The sequence below is a fragment of the Aricia agestis genome, chromosome 2, assembly GCF_905147365.1.
Source record: "Aricia agestis chromosome 2, ilAriAges1.1, whole genome shotgun sequence".
Lineage (NCBI taxonomy): Eukaryota > Metazoa > Arthropoda > Insecta > Lepidoptera > Lycaenidae > Aricia > Aricia agestis.
In genome coordinates this window covers 23,114,741-23,135,876 of record NC_056407.1, presented here as the reverse complement: position 1 = coordinate 23,135,876, position 21,136 = coordinate 23,114,741, and the positions used below count along the sequence as shown (strand labels likewise).

General features: G+C 41.2%; 2 protein-coding genes across 3 annotated transcripts in view; one reads left to right on the top strand and one right to left on the bottom strand.

Moving 5' to 3' along the window:
* Nucleotides 1–4,711, top strand: part of LOC121734976 — a 31,738-nt gene extending 27,027 nt beyond the window's left edge. Inside the window, exons 22-26 of one of the 2 annotated variants that reach the window (XM_042125654.1) lie at nt 47–373; nt 692–770; nt 1,802–1,898; nt 1,997–3,006; nt 3,037–4,711. In XM_042125654.1, coding sequence (XP_041981588.1) covers nt 47–373; nt 692–770; nt 1,802–1,898; nt 1,997–3,006; nt 3,037–4,502 — 2,979 coding nt within the window. In that variant the 3' untranslated portion in view covers nt 4,503–4,711. Of the gene's footprint in view, nt 1–46; nt 374–691; nt 771–1,801; nt 1,899–1,996 lie in introns of both variants that reach the window. The other variant, XM_042125646.1, reaches the window with a different exon arrangement.
* On the bottom strand, nt 4,608–19,227 carry LOC121734994 (retinoblastoma-binding protein 5 homolog). The gene is made up of 11 exons (XM_042125665.1): nt 19,088–19,227; nt 18,948–18,973; nt 18,671–18,865; nt 11,656–11,862; nt 10,380–10,561; nt 9,934–10,053; nt 8,470–8,663; nt 8,165–8,340; nt 5,352–5,465; nt 5,120–5,240; nt 4,608–4,976 (listed from the first exon to the last, which is right to left on the bottom strand). The coding sequence occupies exons 1-11, from the start codon at nt 19,104–19,106 to the stop codon at nt 4,900–4,902; spliced, it is 1,431 nt and encodes a 476-aa protein (XP_041981599.1). The 5' UTR covers nt 19,107–19,227; the 3' UTR covers nt 4,608–4,899.
* Between the last annotated feature and the right edge of the window lie 1,909 nt (nt 19,228–21,136).

Below are 21,136 nucleotides of genomic sequence, written 5' to 3'. Positions count from 1 at the left end.
GATTTGTGTTAAAATATTACTAACCATGCTCCATTATATATTTTAGATTGAACGGGAAAAGAAGAGGCAGGAAAGAGAAGCAAAGTTAGCGGAAAAGGAGGCAAAGAAGTTGGAACGCTTACAGAAGAAAGAGGAAAAGGAAAAATTAAAGGAAATGAAAGCGAAAGAAAGGGAAGAAAAGAGATTGGCAAAAATCGCGCTGCAGGAGAGCAAACGGGTTAAGAAGGAGAAACCGGAGTTTGGGATGTCACCCATGGGGTACGGTGTCCCGATTCGAGGGGTAGGACCAGATAGGAATTATAACCCCAACCAAATGCAACGCGCGCCTAGTGACTTCCCAGACCAGAGATTCCCGACTACACCTAGACTACAGGTCGGTATGAGTGTAAAAAAAATAATTATTTTATAAAAAATAAATAGGAGTCTACAATCATGACTGCCTAAAATGCGAGTTCAGCGAACGACACAGCACAATCACACAATGAAGTGATCTATGTCTTTGTTATTATTGTTATCTTCATAAAAATAAAATAAATTTTATATTCCGTTCTAATAATAAAATTTAAATGTATACCTGACCATATTGCCAAATTCAAAACGCTTCTTTTTATAGAAAACATACGATATCAGTATGGTACGATTTGTTACAAACCATCGGAAATTTTCGAATTCAAGATTTTTATTCATTTAGGTACGTCCTGAACTACGAGGCATCGCTACAGCTGAAGACCGCCTGCACCGGCCTGACCAACCAAATGTTCTCAGAGAAGGTATTTTATATTTTATTTTAATAATATAATATTATATAATATCATAATATGTGGCAATCAAATAGGCTACCTATTTGATTACTTTTTAATCGCCCAAGTCCATATTTTATTATTTACTGAATTAAAATTTCAATATTTAAATAGTGCGCCAAAACGCTAGTTGTATATTATGGCGTTGATATCGGGTGGATGACGTCTCCTGCCTGTACTGCGATCTGTTTGATCTGTGGCATATTACAGATGTTGATAAGCAGATAACGTTATCGATCCCAGTCAATCAGGAGCGTTTTGTGTCACGTCACAAAAGTTACTAAAATGCATTTTTATTAACTTACGCATTTTTAAATTAATCAATAGAAGAGTTGAATGTGTGTCAAAGTTGAATAATTAAAGACGTAAGTGAAAGTATAAATCTACTAACATTTTAAAACATCAGAACAATTACTCATTTTTTCCTTATTAAACAAGCCTTGTAATTTACCTACTTCATCATCTGTCTAGGCATAAAATCAACTTTTTTTTTTAGTTCCAATCATTTTCCCGAATCCCGGCCCTAGAGCCTCCATTTATGCAAAAAAACGGCAATTTTTAAAGTTCCGTACCCAAAGAGTAAATTAACGGGACCCTATTACTGAGACTTCGTTGTCTGTCCGTCTGTCTGTTTGTCTCCAGGCTGTATCTCAAGAACCGCTATAGCTAGACTTCTGAAATTTTCAGATTTATAATTTGCCATTTTGGCCTATTTTTGCTCTACAACGGTACGGAACCCTTCGTGCGCGAGTTTGACTCGCACTTGGCCGATTTTTAGTTTTGACGTGGCAACGACTAATAACTGGATACTGCGGGCTACATGCTCGAAAAAGATGACGTCATTGTCCCTTTACGTCGCGTTCATCAAGCGAGAGCGCGGTACGAACGAGAGAGAGGCATGATCGGGTCGAGCGACATATTGTAATGTTTGACGTTGTCACGTCAACCTACCGCCCGTAAACCGAATTTACTGAATTTTTCAACATCATGATACTTTGTAGGCACGCTGTCTGTGGCCGGGTCGCCGCAACCGTTCGCGCCCGCGCCGGAAGAGCCCAGCGTCATCACTCGTATGCCACACATGCTACAACAGTACAGGTACGTCGCACACGCACATGAGTATGTCACGCACGCACACAAGTACGCAAGCGTAAGCCGTGTTTCGTGTTTTTATGAATAAACTATTTTTCTTTCAGAGGTCAAATGATGTACTCCCCTGGAAACCCTCCGTACGGCCCTCCTCGAGGTCAGGGGATGCAGATGTACCAGATGCACCATCCGGGACACCCGCAGAACGTCTCGCGACATCAATACCCTCCTCAGTATTATTCTCACCTCCAGAGTCTACAGGGATACAGGCCGGGTGGGCCGCCGCAGTCCTCGTCTCCTAACGGCCCACCGGGTCAGCCGCACGGACCCCCAGGCCAGCACGGCCCCCATGGCCCCTCGGGCCAGCACGGCCCCCACGGCCCTCCCGGCATGCACGGGCCCATGTCTCACGGACAACCTAATCTAGGTCCCCCCGGTAGTCTACCTCCCGGGCCTCAAGCTCTACTGCATAGATCGCAGGGTCCGAGTCCGCACGGCCACAGAATTCCTTCGCCGCACGGTCCGCCCCGACCGCCCGCGTCCCCCCACATTCCGCCCTCCTCCTCCCCGCACTCCGCCTCGCCGTACATGAGGCACATGGGAGCGCACGGCCCCCCGCCCGGTCCCCACGGCTCGTCCGGGTCTATGCTCATGCGACCCTCGGGTCCCTACCCCGGCCGACCCGACTCGCAGGCTCCTCACGGTCTTCACGGCCCTCCGCCTCATGGACCGCAAGTTCCCTCCCCACATGGACCTCACGCACCGTCACCTCACGGCCCCCATGCCCCCTCGCCGCACGGACCTCACGCCCCATCGCCGCATGGGCCCCACGCGCCGTCACCTCACGGACCTCACGCCCCGTCACCTCACGGACCTCACGCCCCCTCGCCGCACGGACCTCACGCCCCCTCGCCGCATGGGCCCCACGCCCCCTCGCCGCACAGGCCTCATGCGCCCTCGCCGCACGGACCCCACGTTCCCTCTACGCACGGCCCGCACATGCCTCCAGGCATGCCGCACGGTGCTCCGCCGCCGCACGGTCCGCCCAACGTGCACGGGCCTCTGCCGTCGTCCCCGCTCGGCCTGCCGCCGGGGCCTCACGGGGCCCCGCCGCGAGGGCCCTCGCCTAGTCTGGCGGCGGGTTCCCGCGCCCCCGGCCCGGCGCCCCCCATGAATCTCATGCAGAGCAGAGTACCGCCCGTCCCGCCGGCGTCGTCTAGCGCCGCCGACTCGATCCCGCATCGAACCTCACCACCGGCGAGCAACTCCAATGCGACTACGGATTTACCTATAAAGATCAAGGCCGAAGTAAAAACGGAACAACCGGAGTACCAGTCGCCGCCGGCGTCGCCGTCGCGGCAGCCGTCCCCGGAGCCGCTTCGGAATCACCCGAAAATCAAACGGACCGAGAACAAGGACGGCCGGCTCAGATTCCCGCTCGGGCCGTACGCGCCGCAGTACGGACCGTACGGCCCGTACGCCCCGGCCGCGGCGCAGCCCCCGGACGCCCTGCTGGACCTCCAGGCGCGGCTCCGGCATCCCCCCGCGCACAGAATGCCGCCGAACGTGCACCAGTACATGCCCCCGAACCTGGGTGAGAGCGCGCCCGGGGACGGCCCCGGTCCCGTGCCCCGGCACCCGGGCCCGGAGCGACCCGGCCTGCAGGACATCCTACGACCGCAGATGCCCCCGAACATGCGCCGGCCGCCGGGTCCCGAAGGCCCGACCGTAGCGGACATGCTGCGGCCGAGTGCACTCGACCGCCCGGGGATGCTGGACCTGCAAAGGATACACATTCAAGATAGGGCCATGTCACATTGCATGCCGCGGCCGCCCGGCCCCGGCGCTCCCGCGCATCCGGCGCCCGCGCATCGGGTGCCCGGCCCGCATGCTGGCGCTCACGAAACGCCCGGACCCGCCAGGCCGACGACGCGAGACATTCCCCGGACGACGCCGGAGAGGCCGACGACGCACGACGCTCCCGAGCCTCGCGCGCAGGATCGACCCGTAGCCTACGAGTCGCCCGAGCCGCCCGAGCGGGCTCCCGGCCCGGAGCGACCGCGACCGCCGAGCTCCGGCCCGCCCCAGGACGTGCCGAAGAGTATCGAGACCGACGCACCTCGCCCTTTGCACGAGATACCGCGGCCGAGCGACGCAGGGCCGCACCCGCCGCACCGGCCGACGCCCGCGCCGGCCGCCGACCTGCCTCCGCACTACCCCTACATGCGACCGCAGCTGCGGCCATTCGGGATGCCGATACTGCGGCAGCCGGGCCCGATGATGCCGCACTTTGGCCACTTTCAGGAGATGCACAGAATAGACCGGCCTCCGCCGTTTCAGGCGCGAGAGCCAGCGTCGTCGCCGGTGCCGGACCGACCGCCGACGCCGAACGACGACGTCCCGGAGTCGATACGGAAGGAGGCGCCGCCGTCGCCGCCCGACGTTAAGCCCCAGTTCCTCAGAGTGCCGGTGCCTGTGAATAGCGCGAGCGAGCCGAAGCCGGGGTTCGTGAAATCGGAACCCCCCGGCGAGGCCCCGCGGGAGGGGGGTGGCGTGTTCGGGGGCCTCGTCAGCTACTTCTCGAGCCAGCGCGAGGACGACTTAGACGCGTAGTGCTAACTAGATGACTTGTAAATATAAAATAGATAATTTTATTTATACGGCTGTAGCGCCTAGTGACGTACGCTATGTATGATATTAAAATATGAGAATGAGATATTTAGTTTGACAATGAAGAGTCTTTTTGGTCTCTAATAAAACGATGTATTATTTTGGTTATGTTTAAGTGAGATTTATTTATATACAAATCGATATGAAGTACTTACTCTATACTCTTAATACGAATTTTATTGAATAACAATAATTTCATTTTGCAAAATAAACGTTTTCTCAAATATTGTATTTTTATTTAGTTCCTCGTTTTACTTATCAGTTACCAAACGAATGTTGTAGTATGGTCAAATTGTAGTAAATAAACAGCTTTGTACATGTATTAATTCCTCGTTTAAATTTATTTGCGCGGTCGACCAGCAACCTTTTTGCTTCCAGCTGCCTGCTTGTTTTTACCTCCAAAAGATATTGGTTGTTCTGAAAATAAAAACGGAAAACTCAGTAATCAGCACAAAACAATATAATTAAATTTCTCAAATCTATGTGGAAGTATTTAGCATGGTCTCTACAGACCTTTAGACTAACTAAAATTAAACCGAAAAATATAAAAAAATCCATACCAGGTGGTGTTATTTTGAGCGAAATGTCGTATGTTTTGCTCTTTGGTCTTTTGGCGGCTGGTTCTAATTTCTCTGGAGTTTCGCTTGGGGTAACCGTCTCTTGTGTGGCTGCCCATCCGTCCTAAATTGAAAATAAAAATATAAACAACGTTATATACTTTTTTATATATTATATGAACATCAAAATGAACTTAACGGAATATACAGATTTAGTGACAAGAGTGTTTCTCACCTCCGGGTCTTCTATCTCGGGTGCTATAGGTAGGAAGGACAGCAGACTTTCATCTTCACCTTCTTCATCAGAACTGCAGAAGGCTGCTACTGGCTCACATGAAGTCACATCGACCTGCCAGTTACAATCAGTTAGGTAAACAACTACTGCCAATAATAATTTAAAACTGTCTATGTAAGAAGAAATTAAAAAACACGCTTTCATCATGTATTAAGGATGTATATAACATTTATAAATTCAAAGATTCTGACTAGTGAATGTTATTATTCGACAAATTTACTATTCGAATAATTCGAATAATTAAAAAATATTGAAAAATGCTGAAAACTCTGAATAAAAGTGACAAAAAGCTTCGTACAGCCATTTATGACCTATTTTGTTAATACTATAAAGTAAGCAATTCTTATTTTTACTTTTATCAACATAAATCTTCATAAATGACATAGTTAATTTTTATTGTGAAACACTTTAAAAATGTATACTTTAAGGTTACAGCTAGGCAATAAAAGAAAGGCTGTAAAGTGTAAACCGTTTTCGATCTCTGCACCTTTTACTTTTCTCATGTGATTATGCTTAAGTCTTGCTAGGCAGCAGTTGAGATTAAATAATAATAATATGATATTCGACGTTATGATATCTGTTCATAAATTCTAAGCCAGCTTACCCGTCTTTTTGATATTTTCGATCCACGTTTACCTAGTTCACCTAGTTGGCTTCACCTGTATCAATGTGGCTCGAAATTATAAAAAAGCGGCCAGGTGCGAGTTGGACTCGCCCATGAAGGGTTCCGCAGCAGTAACAAGGTTTATTTTAATGAAATTAAAAGGTTTTTGATTTATTTTTATATTTCAGTTGATTTAATGAAAATTAATTTAAGGTTTACCATTTATGACGTATAAAAAAAACTACTAGCTAGATAACGTTCAAACCAATTTTCCAACGTTCCAACGTTCCCTTAAAGAAGGTGTGGTGCCACGTATTTGGAAAACGGCTTTTATAACACCCATACATAAAAAGGGTCCCAAAGATCAAATTAATAACTATAGGCCAATCTCCAAACTTTGCCTGTTCGCTAAGATCTTAGAGAAAGTCGTATACTCCCAGGTTTATCATGGCCTCCTATTGATGGGTTAATTAAATTTTTAAATAGAGAACTAAAATCATCTAAAAATAAAGTTTCACGTAAATATCTGGCAGTACGACATAATATGTAAATATAACACTCTGATAAAACAGATTAAATGATAAAATTTGCATTACAAGCACAATATTTTATTTTATTTCCCGTTCCATGGCAACCCTGGCATATCTGCTCGGTACCTACATCGGTGGCGGCATCGTGCGACATCAAAGGCGTTTCGTTACTGTAGGGACTAATATTGCTATACTGTGGAAGAGCTGTCAAAAATGTCGTTTTTGTATGATGCAGCGTTAGTTCCTTTTTTTGCCACCTTCATTTAAAGTTGTGTCTTGCCGAGCTCTATGCCGTCATTTGCGGTAGTCAAATTACATCATTCTTTTCAATAATAATTAAATATTGAATAGTTCTTTAAAAATCTATTATAAAAAATCATTATAATTAATAATTTAATTGGATTTAGTATGGAATTTGACCTTATATATGTCGCAGCCGACTGGTTTAAATAGCCGTTCAATCAAACAGCTAGCCCTTTGACTGAACAACGCCATTCAATCACACGGCTATACGTCGTTTAGCCGACTTGTTGACTACAACGTTCTACACTACAGCTAGACGACGCTTAGCCAACTGGTTTAATGGCAAATTAACTATGGCAACCATTAGCTTAAAATGTAATTTGGGAGAATAGGAAAACTTTTTGTATTTTATTGAAAGATTATTCTCGGATTAAGTTTAAGAGGTGACCAAAAGTTTTAATGCAATAAGTAAAAATAAAAAATTCTGAGGCGTGTTTTGTGACGGTCGCCGGCTGCTGCCGTAGCACAGTCACAGTTTTAACCTAACCTACTTTTGGACTATGTGGATTGTAAACCTTTTTTTTTTTTTTATTGTGTTTGTTTTGGTGGGGGGCTGCGCCCCCCGAGCCCCCCTTTTATTTGAAGACGGTCGCCGGCTGCTGCCGCAGCACGCTTGCTGCGCTCGCTCGGCTCCCTCTGTGTTGTGGTCTAAGTTGTAACCTAACCTAACCAACTTTTGGACTTTCTGGATTGTGTTTGTTTTTGTTTTGACTGGGGGCTGAGCCCCCCTTTCGAGGGCGGCTGCGTCCATCCATTTCATAATCCCGTAATTTCTCCTCGAATATTTGTTGAAATTTTAATTCACTTGTATGTGCCTCCACAATTTTTGTCTCTTTAATAACACTTGTAACTTCTATTAACTACTTTCTTTCCGAAAAACAACCACAAACACCAACAAACACCTGCTAGTTGACGCCATATTTATTGTAAATAAAAAGCACCTAGCGCCGCAGCGGTGCGCGCTGAACTACTTCAATTAGACGGCGGCTTTTGAATGAGCTGTAGTGTTGAACGTTTTGAGCGACTAAAATATTCAATATAAAAGCTAGACGTGTGATTGAATGGCGTTGTTCAGTCAAAGGGCTAGCTGTTTAATTGAACGGCTATTTAAACCAGTCGGCTGCGACATATAAATCCTTAAGCCAATCCGCCATCTTGGTGACTTGACTTAAATCCAACATGGCGGAACCTTGTTGGATTTAAGTCACGTGACAAATTGTTTTCGTATTTCTGACAGCAAACCCTTTCATTTTTTGATACCCATATCATGGGGGTGCATTCCACTGCATTGCAAGACCCTACACTGTTCCACCAACCTCAAGTTCCTCATCGAGCTGGCTCTCCCCGGCCAGGTCTACAGAGCGGTCCTCGTCCTCCACGTCAAACTCGCTCTCCCTCTCCTCGTATTCCACGTTCTCGTCTAACTCCTTGAAGTCTGGAGCGAAAGCCGACCAGTTCTCTACCTGGTTCTGTGCCCATATTGACACCACACCTGTAAGAAATAAATAGTTAAAGAGAAAGTACTATAGTCTATTCGAGTTAAGAAATTTTAAGATATGTTTAATATTTAAGAAGACGAAACTTTTTTTATTCTTAAGACTCGCAACTAAAACAATATTACCTGCACTAATACTGGCTATGATTGGTCTCACGGGATGCCACACCACATCGAGTAGCACCTCCCCCTTGGTCCCCTGTAGGATCTTCACGAGGTTACCGATGGCCTTCTCCCAGATGTAAAGCGCGTGCTGACGTGCGGACCCCGCGCAAATGTATTCTCCGTCGCCGGAGAAACAACACTTCTTCCATGTTGTTCTGTTGACAATTGAACAAGAATATTTTTTAACCAGTGCAATCTATGAATAATAAAAACTAAGGGTGGGTTGCATCAACTTACTTTAACTATAACTACAAGGCAAAATGTCAAATCTTTAAAAAGTCAAAAATGGACGCCTTATTTAACCATAACCTTGAGCTCGACAAGGCTTTAAATGAACGTGGCGAAAAAAGGAACTAACGCTGTCATCATAGAAAAACGTCATTTTTGACAGTTCTCTTTTACCAGCAGCGCCCCCGCCCACGTTCATTTACAGCCTTGTCGGACCAGCTGTCATCTGTCAAAATCTGTGGTCAAAGTTATGGTTAAAGTTAGCCTTAACTATAACCATAACTTTAACCACACCTCTGGTGCAACCCACCCTAAGGAAACGTAGGTCCCATACTTCAACTCTTTTGAATTTGGTTTCTTTTCGCACACTAAAAAATGGCAATAGCAACGAAACACTAACCCTGCAATTTACGAAATAAACCTGTTGACATTAATTGTCACTTCTATATTAACACAAAATTATGTACCAAATACATGCATGTACGCATTAAGTATGCATGTATTAGGATCACATTTTGTAGACTCGTTTTTAGGGTTCCGTACCTCAAAAGGAAAAAACGGAACCCTTATAGGATCACTTTGTTGTCCGTCTGTCCGTCCGTCCGTCTGTCAAGACCCTTTTTCTCAGGAACGCGTGGAGGTATGAAGCTGAAATTTATATCAATTACTCAGGTCTACTGTCCCTTGAAGCTGTGAAAAAATCAAACTTCTAAGCCAACGCAATCAAAAGATACAGCCGTTTATGCCGCAAATTTTCGACACTTGCAAGGGAATCAAAACCTACAGGGTGCTTCCCGTGAACTCAGAATCTTGAAATTTGGTACGAAGCAACGTCTTATAGCATAGATAAAGGAAAAATTACGAAAACCATAAATTTTTAGTTACATCACATAATATATTTTTTTTAATAATTTTAAACTTACTACCCATTTCCTCATAAACGCGTAGAGGTATTAAATTGAAATTCATACCAAATACTCAGGTCTATAATACCTTTAAGCTGTCGGAACCCTCGGTGCGCGAGTCCGACTCGCACTTGGCCGGTTTTTTTTTGTCACAGTTACTCTTCTTTAGTTATCATTATTCGTAGAGTGTAAAGTGCTTTATTGTTCTTGTCTTCAATTAATTTTTTTTTGAAAAATATAGTTTCATTATTTACTTACTGTTTTTTTTTTTTAATATAAGTAACATACTTACTTGTTGACTAAGTCCTGCAATTTTTGTATAGGTTCAGGATCGCCATTCAACCCACATTTGAGGACAGTGTTTGTATCATACACTCTTATTACTCTATCTGATGTGTTCACAAGGAAACAGCTGAAAGAAAATAATATTTTATGAGGTTTGATGATTTTAGACACAAAAGCAACAATGAAATCACTCAGTGAATGTCAGCAAAACAGATAACAAGCAGGGCAGGTTTGCGGCGCAATAGAAAGAGAGGGGAACATTACTTCATCTCCTGTACCATGCCAGTGGTCTGCTCTCTGTCAGTATTACATTCGCCAATGTAATGATGCATAATAAATGCCTGACGCAAATTTAACTTTGTTACAATTCCAAAAAACGCACAACTTGACTAAAAAGTCTCATTAAAATATATATTTTTATTTGTTTTACAGTAAAAACACAAAATAACTTACTCTCCACGTCTAGCAAATTCTATGCTTTTTATGCCTGTTGTGCTGGATGTACCTACTGTGATTTTAAAACTGGCTTTTACAGTCAAGGTCTGAGAATCTAGTATCAAAATCTTTCCTTTGGCATTGCCCGTATACACATGGTCTCCTCTTCTATCAAATGAAGCAATAACATTTATATCACCCTGTAATAGCAAATGCAAATGTTAGGTACAGCTTTTATACATTTTTAATATGAGAATGCCTTAATTCTTGTAATCCAATACCCCTGTAGCTTTGTCATAATATCAATGTGTGATATTGTTTGCTACATAATATATAAGGTGCAATTAAACCTTCTTACCAAATTTTGATATAGTGATCCTTGTTAAAAATAAAAATACACGCATTTTTTCTTTTATAATCACTCAGTACTAAAATGTAGAGAAATAACCACCGAAAGTTATTGGTAGATGGTACGGGTACAATGATTCATAAACCACAAAAGTAACTTTGTAATCCTATACATTTATATGGGATTACAAAGTTATTTACGAAGTTAGTGTATCTAGAAAACTGGACAGAAATTTTGAAATATTTGATTTTTTCCTTGATTTAGACACTAAACACTAATTATATTTTAAATATGAAGGTTCTATGTCTGCTAGAAGTGCCTTAGACTTTTGGTGATCGGTCAGTCAGTCAGTCAGTGACAAAATTAAGAAACTTTAACAAGTTACAGCTCTTAAACTACTGGTTCAAATTGAATGAAATTTTAAATATACTGTGTTTATACAATGCTTGCTTAGCCACTGAAAATTCAGGCTTGTTGGTTTATCCACAATGAAGTAACAGGGGGTCAAAAAGAGCCTGAATTGGTTCAAGAAAAGGATGGTACGGCCGTGCCGCTTTTTTGCTCGACTTGGCGAAAAATTTCCTATCTCAAAAACTATTGGATTGATTTTGATGAAACTTGCAGCATTCCCTAAGTTAAACAGCACCGAGCATAACAAAAAAAGAATTACTTAATAAATAATAAGACTTCTGGAGATATGCAAGCACAAACATAAAAACATACATACACTTTTTAAATTTGGCATGTTTGTTCTAAAGTTGATATAGACTAACATATACTAAAACTGGGTAGTTCTGGAAATATTGCTTATGGGTCAAATTGATAACCTCCTTTTTTAAAGTCGGTTAAAAACTTATAAAAACACTTTCTGAGACTATTTAGTATAAAGTTTTAATACTGCTGGTCAGAATTTTGGTACTTTTGATATCAGTTAAGTGGACTTACATCTTCATCTATTGGCAATATTTTGTGTTCTCCTTCTGTGTCTACCAACAGGGCAGCATGTCTCATTGGGCACACAAGGAACCTCTTATCATTTCTGGGATCAAACTGTACTCGTAGAATTGCTGTTGGAAATTTATATTTTTGTTCACATTCCCCTGACAAAACATCCCAGATGCATACATTGTGGTCTGTGGATGCTGAAAGGAGCTGTAAAAATAAATGAAAAAATATGTAAGATAACAAAAAGCATTATTGGTAAAAAACCCCTTTTTTTCTAAAATTGTAATTGAAATTAAAATTATTTATTTCTCAGTGTCAACTAAAGCTGGCTGGTAAGTCAAAAAATGCTTAGGGCCAATTTATAATAGCGCAGAGTCGAAGCGAAGCGAATTCCCAATAACTGAACACAGAAAATTCAACCTTAACTCCAGAACGTAACGCATACATTACTTCTGCAGGGCCAATCAGCGTTTATCGGGCGCATCGACGCGAATTCGCGCGCCTTATTAATTTCTCAGAAGTAATAAAGTGTTTGGAGTTAAGGTTGAATTTGTTATGTACAGTTTTAATAATTCGCTTCGATGCGCTTCGCTAGTATAAATTGACCCTTACAACAAAATTTCATAAAGATTTGTGTTGCATTCTAGTTTAAGCTGAAATAAAACGCTAATTTATATATTTCACTGTAATTAGCACACTAAATTTACACATAATATTTGTAATTGTATTAAAAAAGACACAAAAATTTGCAATTGTTATCCTGTTAGTATAGTTATCCCACCTGGCTGTCGCATAACAATTGCAAATTTATTGCCGCTTGGGGATTGATGGGTTAAGATATCTTTAACTATAACTAGCTGTCCCAGTGAACTTCGTGTCACTTTAAAACCTTCCCTTGAGTTCTACGAATATTTCAAGACTAATATTAGCCCAATCCGTTCAGTCGTTTTCGAGTTTTAGCGTTACTAACACAATTGAAAATCCATTTATATATGTCGCAGCCGACTGGTTTAAATAGCCGTTCAATCAAACAGCTAACCCTTTGACTGACAGCACGTGCGCTGCGCTTGCTCGGCTCCCTCTGTGCTGTGGTCTAAGTTCTAACCTAACCAACTTTTAGACTTTCTGGATTGTGTTTGTTTTTGTTTTGACGTGATGGCTGTGCCCCCCGAACCCCCTTTCGGGAGTGGCTGCGTCCATCCATTTCATAATACCGTAATTTCTCCTCGAATATTTGTTGAAATTTTAATTCACTCGTATGTACCTTCATAATTTTTGTCTCTTTAATAACACTTGTAACGTTTATTAACTACTTTCTTTCCGAAAAACAACCACAAACACCAACAAACACCTGCTAGTTGACGCCATATTGTAAATATAACGCACCTAGCGCCGCAGCGGTGCGCGTTGAACTACTTCAATTAGACAGCGGCTTTTGAATCAGCTGTAGTGTTGAACGTTTTGAGCTAGACGTGTGATTGAATGGCGTTGTTCAGTCAAAGGGCTAGCTGTTTAATTGAATGGCTATTTAAACCAGTCGGCTGCGACATATATAAATACAGTGTGTAACAAAAATGAGTGATAATACATTAGATATTAAATAACTTGACCGTAAATTTGAAGCCTAATATATAAATGAGAGATGCCACTGTTCCGTCCCTTTCTCGCACGTTACTTCGTCCAATCGCGTCGATTCTCCCCTCTGGAACCCGCCTCTCCCCCCACCACCACCGGCAGCAGCAAGATTGCTTGCGCACGGGCTTGATTCATTGACGTCGTTGTTCCCGTCCTGACAACTGGTGACACCCGGAAGTGTACATAATAGTCTAATATTTTATTTTATTTTATTTAAAAATTTATATTTATAATAGTGTGAGCTTTACCTGAAGAAATTGGTATGTAATTTTTTAAATTACTATTTTTGTCTTTTGAAAATATCGTTTAAAAAGAAGGTAACTTAAAATTAGTTACGTTAGCACGTTATTATGAAAGATTTTTCGTTTTTAAATCGTGTTGTATCGCGTTAATCCGTTACACTTTTATTAAAATTTGTGTTTCTTTAAGCTGAAATAGATCAGATAAAGCGTGTCAACCTTATATTTTTGGTATATTTTGATTTTACAAAGTAATTGATAATATACATATTATTATGTTCTTTTCATGGAAGGATATCCGCCATGTCTTTTTGTAAATCTATAATAATCTCGTCAATCGTTCAATGTAATCCGTTATTAATGAAAGATATTTGTCTTGAATTTTATAAAATAGTGAAAACGTAATAGATTTTATATTAATTTACATTATTTTATTGTGTTACACATATTAACGGTGTTACCGTTCGTGTTGTATGAAATACGGTAGTTAAATTTTTTCTGTTTTCTTCTATAACTAGCTTTTTGTTTTTGCGAATTTAACATGAGTGATCAAAATATCGTACACGCTGGCACAAGCAAAACGAATCAAACTCAGATCAATCCTACAAGGAAAAGGAAACGTAAATGCGAATCTAGTAGTTCTTCATCTTCGAGCAGTGAATCTAGTGAATCCGATAGTTCATGTAGTCGTGATCGTAGACGTTCACGTCGTTCTAAGCGCAAACGTGATCATAATCGTATGTTAGAAAAATTAGTTAAGGAAGTTGCTGAATTAAAGAAGTCCCTAGAACCACGGGCAAGTGATTTAGATCGTAGGTCATTTTCCGGCGATAGTATCGATGACACTGTAAGTAGGCAGCTTTACTATGATAATTCCTTTGAAGATCATAATAACCGCGAGCCAGAGTACCAGCAACCGGAATTCTCTCTTACTCTTTGCACTAAGGTTAAAGATCCTGAAACCTTAAAGACTCCAGATACATACTTAGATGTTCTTAATAGTTTACAACGTTTCAACGATGTTGATTGGACAAATGTAAGGTACGCGGATGTTCAAAAATTATATAGACATTCTCCAGGTTTTACTGACTTAGATGCGAATGAGGAGGTCAAACGTTATGATGCACCACGATCGTTGGCTAATACTGAAAGAGCATTTGCGTCAATAACGTTTGCTCTCATGAAACAAAAAGAAACATTACAATCGGAGCTTCGCTCTTTTTTGACTTGCATTAGAGAATCGAACGATTTAAATGCTGATTCTATAAGTGAACAAATTTCCAAGATTTTTGTTAACGGTGACTATGCCAAAATTTCAAGCGATGTTTTGCAAATGGTTTGCGGACATAGAGCTGAATGTGTGCAGCAAAGAAGAGAAACAGTTTTGTCCTCGGTTAAGGACGCCGTTACTAAAAGTATTTTAAGAAAGATCCCTCCGTCGTGTCACAATTTATTTGACTCTGAAAAATTTAGTTCTGCAATAGATAAAGCTGGAGGTGTAAATAAGGTATTCTGGCCACGTGGACAATTTAATCGAGATCGCGTTTCTGCACCGCAGGCCGATCCAAATAATTCAATGGTTCAGCGGAGGCAACTCCCTAGCCATAAAGCTTATAAACAGGTGGGATCATATAATAGACCAAACCAGGCTAATTCTCACAATAGCAATAAGTCATTTCGTGGGCGTGGAGGCAAACAGTCTAACGCCCGAAAGACAAATACCTATCATCGAAAGCACTCTCCCTCATCCCACCGGGATAGGAGAGATAATCTTAAAAGATATTGACTATCCGGATCGGTTTCGTGCTGGTCAGCTAAAAAACTTTTACGACCGATGGCAGAAAATGGACGCACCAAAATACATCTTGTCCATAATCTCCGGCTACCGGATTCCGTTTGTTCGGAAACCGCCGCTCCAGTTACCGACTCTAAACGAGCGAGGTCACTCTACCCCTCCTTCTCGGGAAATGGACCAAATAATTCACAAGATGCTGACGGAAAGAGTATTAACTGTGGTCCCGTTAGGGCCGAGTTTCATTTCCCCTATGTTTGTGATACCCAAAGCCGACGGAAAGCTTCGACCTATGTTCAATTTGAAAGCCCTAAACAGATTCGTGGACAACTCAACCTTCAGACTCATAAATGTCTTCAAGATTCCGAATTTTCTACAATCCCGCGACTGGATGACCAAAATAGACATGTCGCAAGCTTATTTCCACCTTCCGGTAGCAAAATCTCACCGAGTTTATCTACGCCTTGTGTACAGAAACCAGCTCATGCAAATGAACTGCCTGCCCTTCGGGCTCAGTTCGGCACCAAAAACTTTTGCATCCCTAAGCAATTGGATTGCACAAAAGTTACGAGAGCGCGGAATACGGGTAGTTGTCTACCTGGACGATTTTTTACTAGCAAATCAGGATATTACAGAGTTGATCCGTCACACCGAGATCACTGTAAACCTACTAAAATACCTAGGTTGGGCAATAAACACGGAAAAGTCAATTTTACAGCCAAGTCAAACCATGGAGTATCTCGGAATCTGTTGGAACACTGCAACAAATCAAAAATCTCTTCCAGTAAAGAAGCTAGTAAAGCTGAAAGATCGGCTCACAACCGTCTTGACCAAACAGACTGCTTCTCTGAAAGATCTTCAGAGTATAGTAGGAATGATGAACTTTGCAAGCTACGTTATCCCACGCGGCAGGTTGAATTACCGTCATTTACAAGGCCTATGTATCAGCCGACTACACGGGAAGCCGACCATCCTCCGACCAGTCACCACAGAAGCTCTGGAAAATGTCAAATGGTGGAAAGACCACCTCGACATCAAATCCGACATTCACATGCCTTCTCCAACGGCATTCATAGTGACGGACGCCTCCGACATAGCTTGGGGCGCTCAAATAAACAATGTATATATTTCAGGGATATGGACAGAGGCAGAAAAATTGCTACATTGCAATCAAAAAGAAATGCTTGCCATTTTGAAAGCAGTACAGCTTTACTCCAGGAACCTATTCAAAGCTGTTCTGCACATTCAAAGCGACAACAAAACCGTGGTGTCGTACCTGAGAAACGAAGGGGGAACAGTCTCCCCGGCACTTTTAGAGCTAACCTACGAAGTTCTGAATGTTTTCGATTCCCACCAAATTCAGTTTACGATTCATCACATTCCAGGCATTTACAACGTCGAAGCCGACAGATTGTCGAGACTTCGCAACCTACCGGAATGGCATCTGCTCCCACAGGTGACAGAACAAATCTTCAAAATATGGGGGACTCCCCAAATAGACCTATTCGCCTCTTCTCGCGCTCATGTAGTCCCAGACTATTGCACACTAGATCTCCGAGACCAAGTCGCAGTTTTTCACGATGCTTTTACCTTGATCTGGGACTACCAACTCGCCTGGGTGTTCCCACCGCCTTTCCTGATACCAAAAGTTCTTCAACATCTCAACAAATGCCGAGGAATATTCTTGATCGTAGCACCAAGATGGAAACAAGTCTATTGGAGACCGGACTTGAAAAACCGAGCAATAAGCCCCCCGTGGACTATCAAGAACCTACACGAAGTACTGATAGATGTATCCTCGAAACAACCTCCATGGAATGTCGGGGAAATGACCATGGAGGTCTGGAGATGTGGGGGTGGGATAAGAAGCTCATAAACTGGTCCCAGAAACAAAGAGATCTTCTCTTGACAAGCTGGCGCACTTCTACCCTTAAGACATACAAGCCCGCATGGCTACGATGGAGAAAATGGGCCAGCGATCATCATATTTCAGAAACTGAGCCAACTGGTTCTGATTTGGCACGATTTTTGGCGGATCTTCATCAAAACGAAGGACTCTCCTATAACACAATTTTATGCCATAAAGCTGTTGTCTCCACCTTATGTAGCCCTGATTCTGAAGATCGGCTTAGTGGACACCCTCTTGTGAAGCGCATTCTAAAATCTATTTCTTTGAACTCCCCGAAACCATTAAAAATGCCTATTTGGAATGTTGACCAATTAATCACCTTCATAAAAGGCCAAAATCCTAATGATAAAAATCTTTTTGATGTGTCAAAATATACCGCTTCCTTGTTACTTTTATGTTCCGGTCGTCGTGTACACGACCTAACATTATTAAGTACTAACAATGATAACTGCGAAATTAAAGATGATTTTATAATATTTTGGCCGAAATTTGGATCCAAGACTGATTCTGCGAATTACTGTCAATCCGGATGGAAATTACTTTCAAATAAGGAAAATAGGAATTTAGATCCAGTGTATTGGGTTAAAAAATTAATGTTAATTGGCGAGGATAGAAGAATAAAAGCTGATTGTGATAATTTATTTATAACGATTTGTGGGAAACCTCGACCAGCTTCACGTAGTGTTATTGCAGGCTGGGTTAAGAAACTACTAAAAGAAGCTGGCATTGAGGCCTCAGCTGGGAGCTGTCGTTCTGCTGTAGCATCGAAAAGCTGGGTAGAGAACTGCCCCATAGATGATATTCTTAAAAGAGGAAATTGGCGATCTAGTAAAACATTCAAAAAATTTTACTGTAAAGAAATTAGAAAAGAAAATAATTGTGATTCAGTTACAAAATTGTTCAATACTGTTTGATTCTTAATACATAATATTTTTATACTGTTTACTATTCTTTTTATACTTGGCTAGGTATCTAAACCTTCGTTGCAGGTCATGTGATCTATTTACTTAATTATCACATTGACGTCTCCACCACCACCAGGCGATATCAAACACGTCTCTCATTTATATATTAGGCTTCAAATTTACGGTCAAGTTATTTAATACAAGCGTTTTACCTGAAAATAAAACGTGAATTAAATTACTTACCTAAATTTGAAGCCTAATAGTTTTATTTCTGCCTGGTTCTTCAACGACATCAATGAATCAAGCCCGTGCGCAAGCAATCTTGCTGCTGCCGGTGGTGGTGGGGGGAGAGGCGGGTTCCAGAGGGGAGAATCGACGCGATTGGACGAAGTAACGTGCGAGAAAGGGACGGAACAGTGGCATCTCTCATTTATATATTAGGCTTCAAATTTAGGTAAGTAATTTAATTCACGTTTTATTTTCAGGTAAAACGCTTGTATTTTATGTAGATATAATAAGAAAAAATAGTACTCACTTTTTTACAATTCCTTGACCAACTCAAGCTACATACAGGATAGGAATGTGCTGATATTGATTTAGCTATGCCCCTTGTAAGGAAATCCCATATAAATACTCTCCCATCATTGCAGCCCACAGCCAGCAAAGTGCCTCGTCTATTAAAGGCACATGTTGCCGCTAAAGAAATAGAATCTAATGCACCATCAAATTCCTGCAAGCAAAAGAAAAAAAATGTATCAAAAGCAACCAAAATATAACAATTTTAGCGTAAGGTTCATTATGATTTTACGCACCTCTGGATAATTTTGACCGAACGACTCTGAAACGTAAAGAAATATATGAATTAGTAGTTGTTATTTAATAATATATATCATTTAAAAAGTTATATTTTTAATACGTTATTGAGTAAAATATGTTTTATAATATTACTAACCAAGCAACTCTAAATTCATTGTTGCAGTTGACACTCCAGTGGCCTCTCGTTATTGATAAACTATCATATATAGTCTTAAATGGATAAATATAAATTTTAATTCAACTAAAAGTATCGCACTCTTTAAAATAAAGTACCAATACAACTACCAAGCCAAGTGCACTGCAGGGTGACCATATTTAAATTACAGATCCTGCCATACTTAGGTCAAAAAACTGCCAAAACCTGCCAAAGCCTGTAGTAAAAAATGCCCAAATTCTGCCAACTTATTTACTGTTGTTTTATAGCCTTGTCGAACTGTACAGGGAAATACCCCGTAAAGTATCCAGGGTTGCCATTGTTGGAAATTTGAGATGCAATAATAAAATATATTTTTCATACCCCAATCCTGCCAAAACCTGCCAAATTTTAAAACGTCAACCGATCATGCCCTAAGCCAAAATAAGACGCCAATACTGCCAAAATGGCAGGAACCTGCCACATATGGTCACCCTGGTGCACTGTGCAATTTGCAAACAATCAAACGTCAATGTCAGTTGTCACTTGTCAGTTGTCAACTTTTTTTTTTTCTTATAATGGCACTTCGGCTATAACCATGGTCAGTGTCGAGTATAATTTTATGGCGGGAAAACAATATTCTTTATACAATTTTTTTCTATATTATCGTCAGGTCAGTCAGGTCTAAAGTCTAGTCAAAGTCTAAGTATAAAGTCAATACAGTCAAGAAGTCAAGTTGGTCGATTCAGTAAAGTGGTAGGACGCTTTACTGAAACTTTTGATGGAGTTTTGGAGGGAACACAAAAGAGCACGTTTCTGGTTATTACATCACTTTCCTACACTTGTGCACGATAACGAATATTTAATGGTTAATATCCTACCAATATTACACATTAAAAATTACCAGATAACACAATTTTGGAAAAATAATATAAAAACACAACATCACTCTTTCACATTCTTCCAAAAACTTCAGTTGTCAACTTTACGAACTCTACTTTTTGGTATACCTTTATGACAGTTTATCGTTTTTATTTTAGTTTTTGTAGGTCTGTCAAGAAAGTGAAGAAATTAAAAAGTGGCAACATCAATCAAAGAAAAAAGGGAAGATACAGATTTTTTTAAATCTCGAATAAAAATGTTTTTGTTGTAACTTGTAGGTATTATTATTATTATTGTTGTATTTTAATAATTATGGGCCTTAGAAAAGCAAAATACCTATAATAAGTTTTTAATATTCCAAGATGATTACCAACAATTTTATCAACACCACGCAACGTCGCGTCGTGGTGTTGATAAAATTGAAATAAAATTGTCGTAGTCTGTCTTTTTCGTTCATTTAATTTAAAATATTGAAAGAAAAGGTTTATTAAGGGCTTAAGCCCGCCGCACTGTGGTCCCAAATTCGACGCTCCATACTCATAGAACTCGAATGGTGAAAATCGTTGTTTTTTTGGCCAGGAACATTGTAGGGCATTGTTCTATTATAAATATTAGAATATAAAACTCCTTAGTTAATTTGTTTGCGTAATGTAAGAGATTTTTTTTGTATGGGAGAAAACACTCAAATCCATTTTTTTTCCGACGGTCAACAACTGTAAAGTGGAGATTAACCAGGGGTTGTTGTCCTACTGCATGAGACGCATCCTACAAGCAATAACACTTCTGCCCATTCTCGCCCGTTTGGAAATAATTTACAGAAATAAAAAAAAAACTATGGCCGAAATCATTCCATAGACTTATTATATACTTTATAGGTTTATGAATCATTCAAATCCATTTTATTCCGGACTGACAGCAACTGACAACTTGGGATTCACAGGGTTTGTTGGACCTGAGACGATTTTTACAAGCTATAACACTTATGCCCGTATTCGCCCGTTTGGACAAAATTTACATAAATGTGAATTTTTCTTTGGCCGAAATCATTCACATTCACTTTATTCAATACTGATTACATCTGACACCTTGAGATTCACAGGAATTGTTGTACTACCTGAGACAATTCCTACAAGCTATAACACTTGTACCCATACTTGCCCGTTTAGACGT

Coding starts and splice junctions, on each gene's coding strand:
- LOC121734994 (XM_042125665.1), bottom strand. Junction 10,562..11,655: donor TATTGCCAATAGATGAAGAT/GTAAGTCCACTT, acceptor TTGCTATTACAG/GGTGATATAAATGTTATTGC. Junction 4,977..5,119: donor GCTCAAAATAACACCACCTG/GTATGGATTTTT, acceptor TTTTATTTTCAG/AACAACCAATATCTTTTGGA.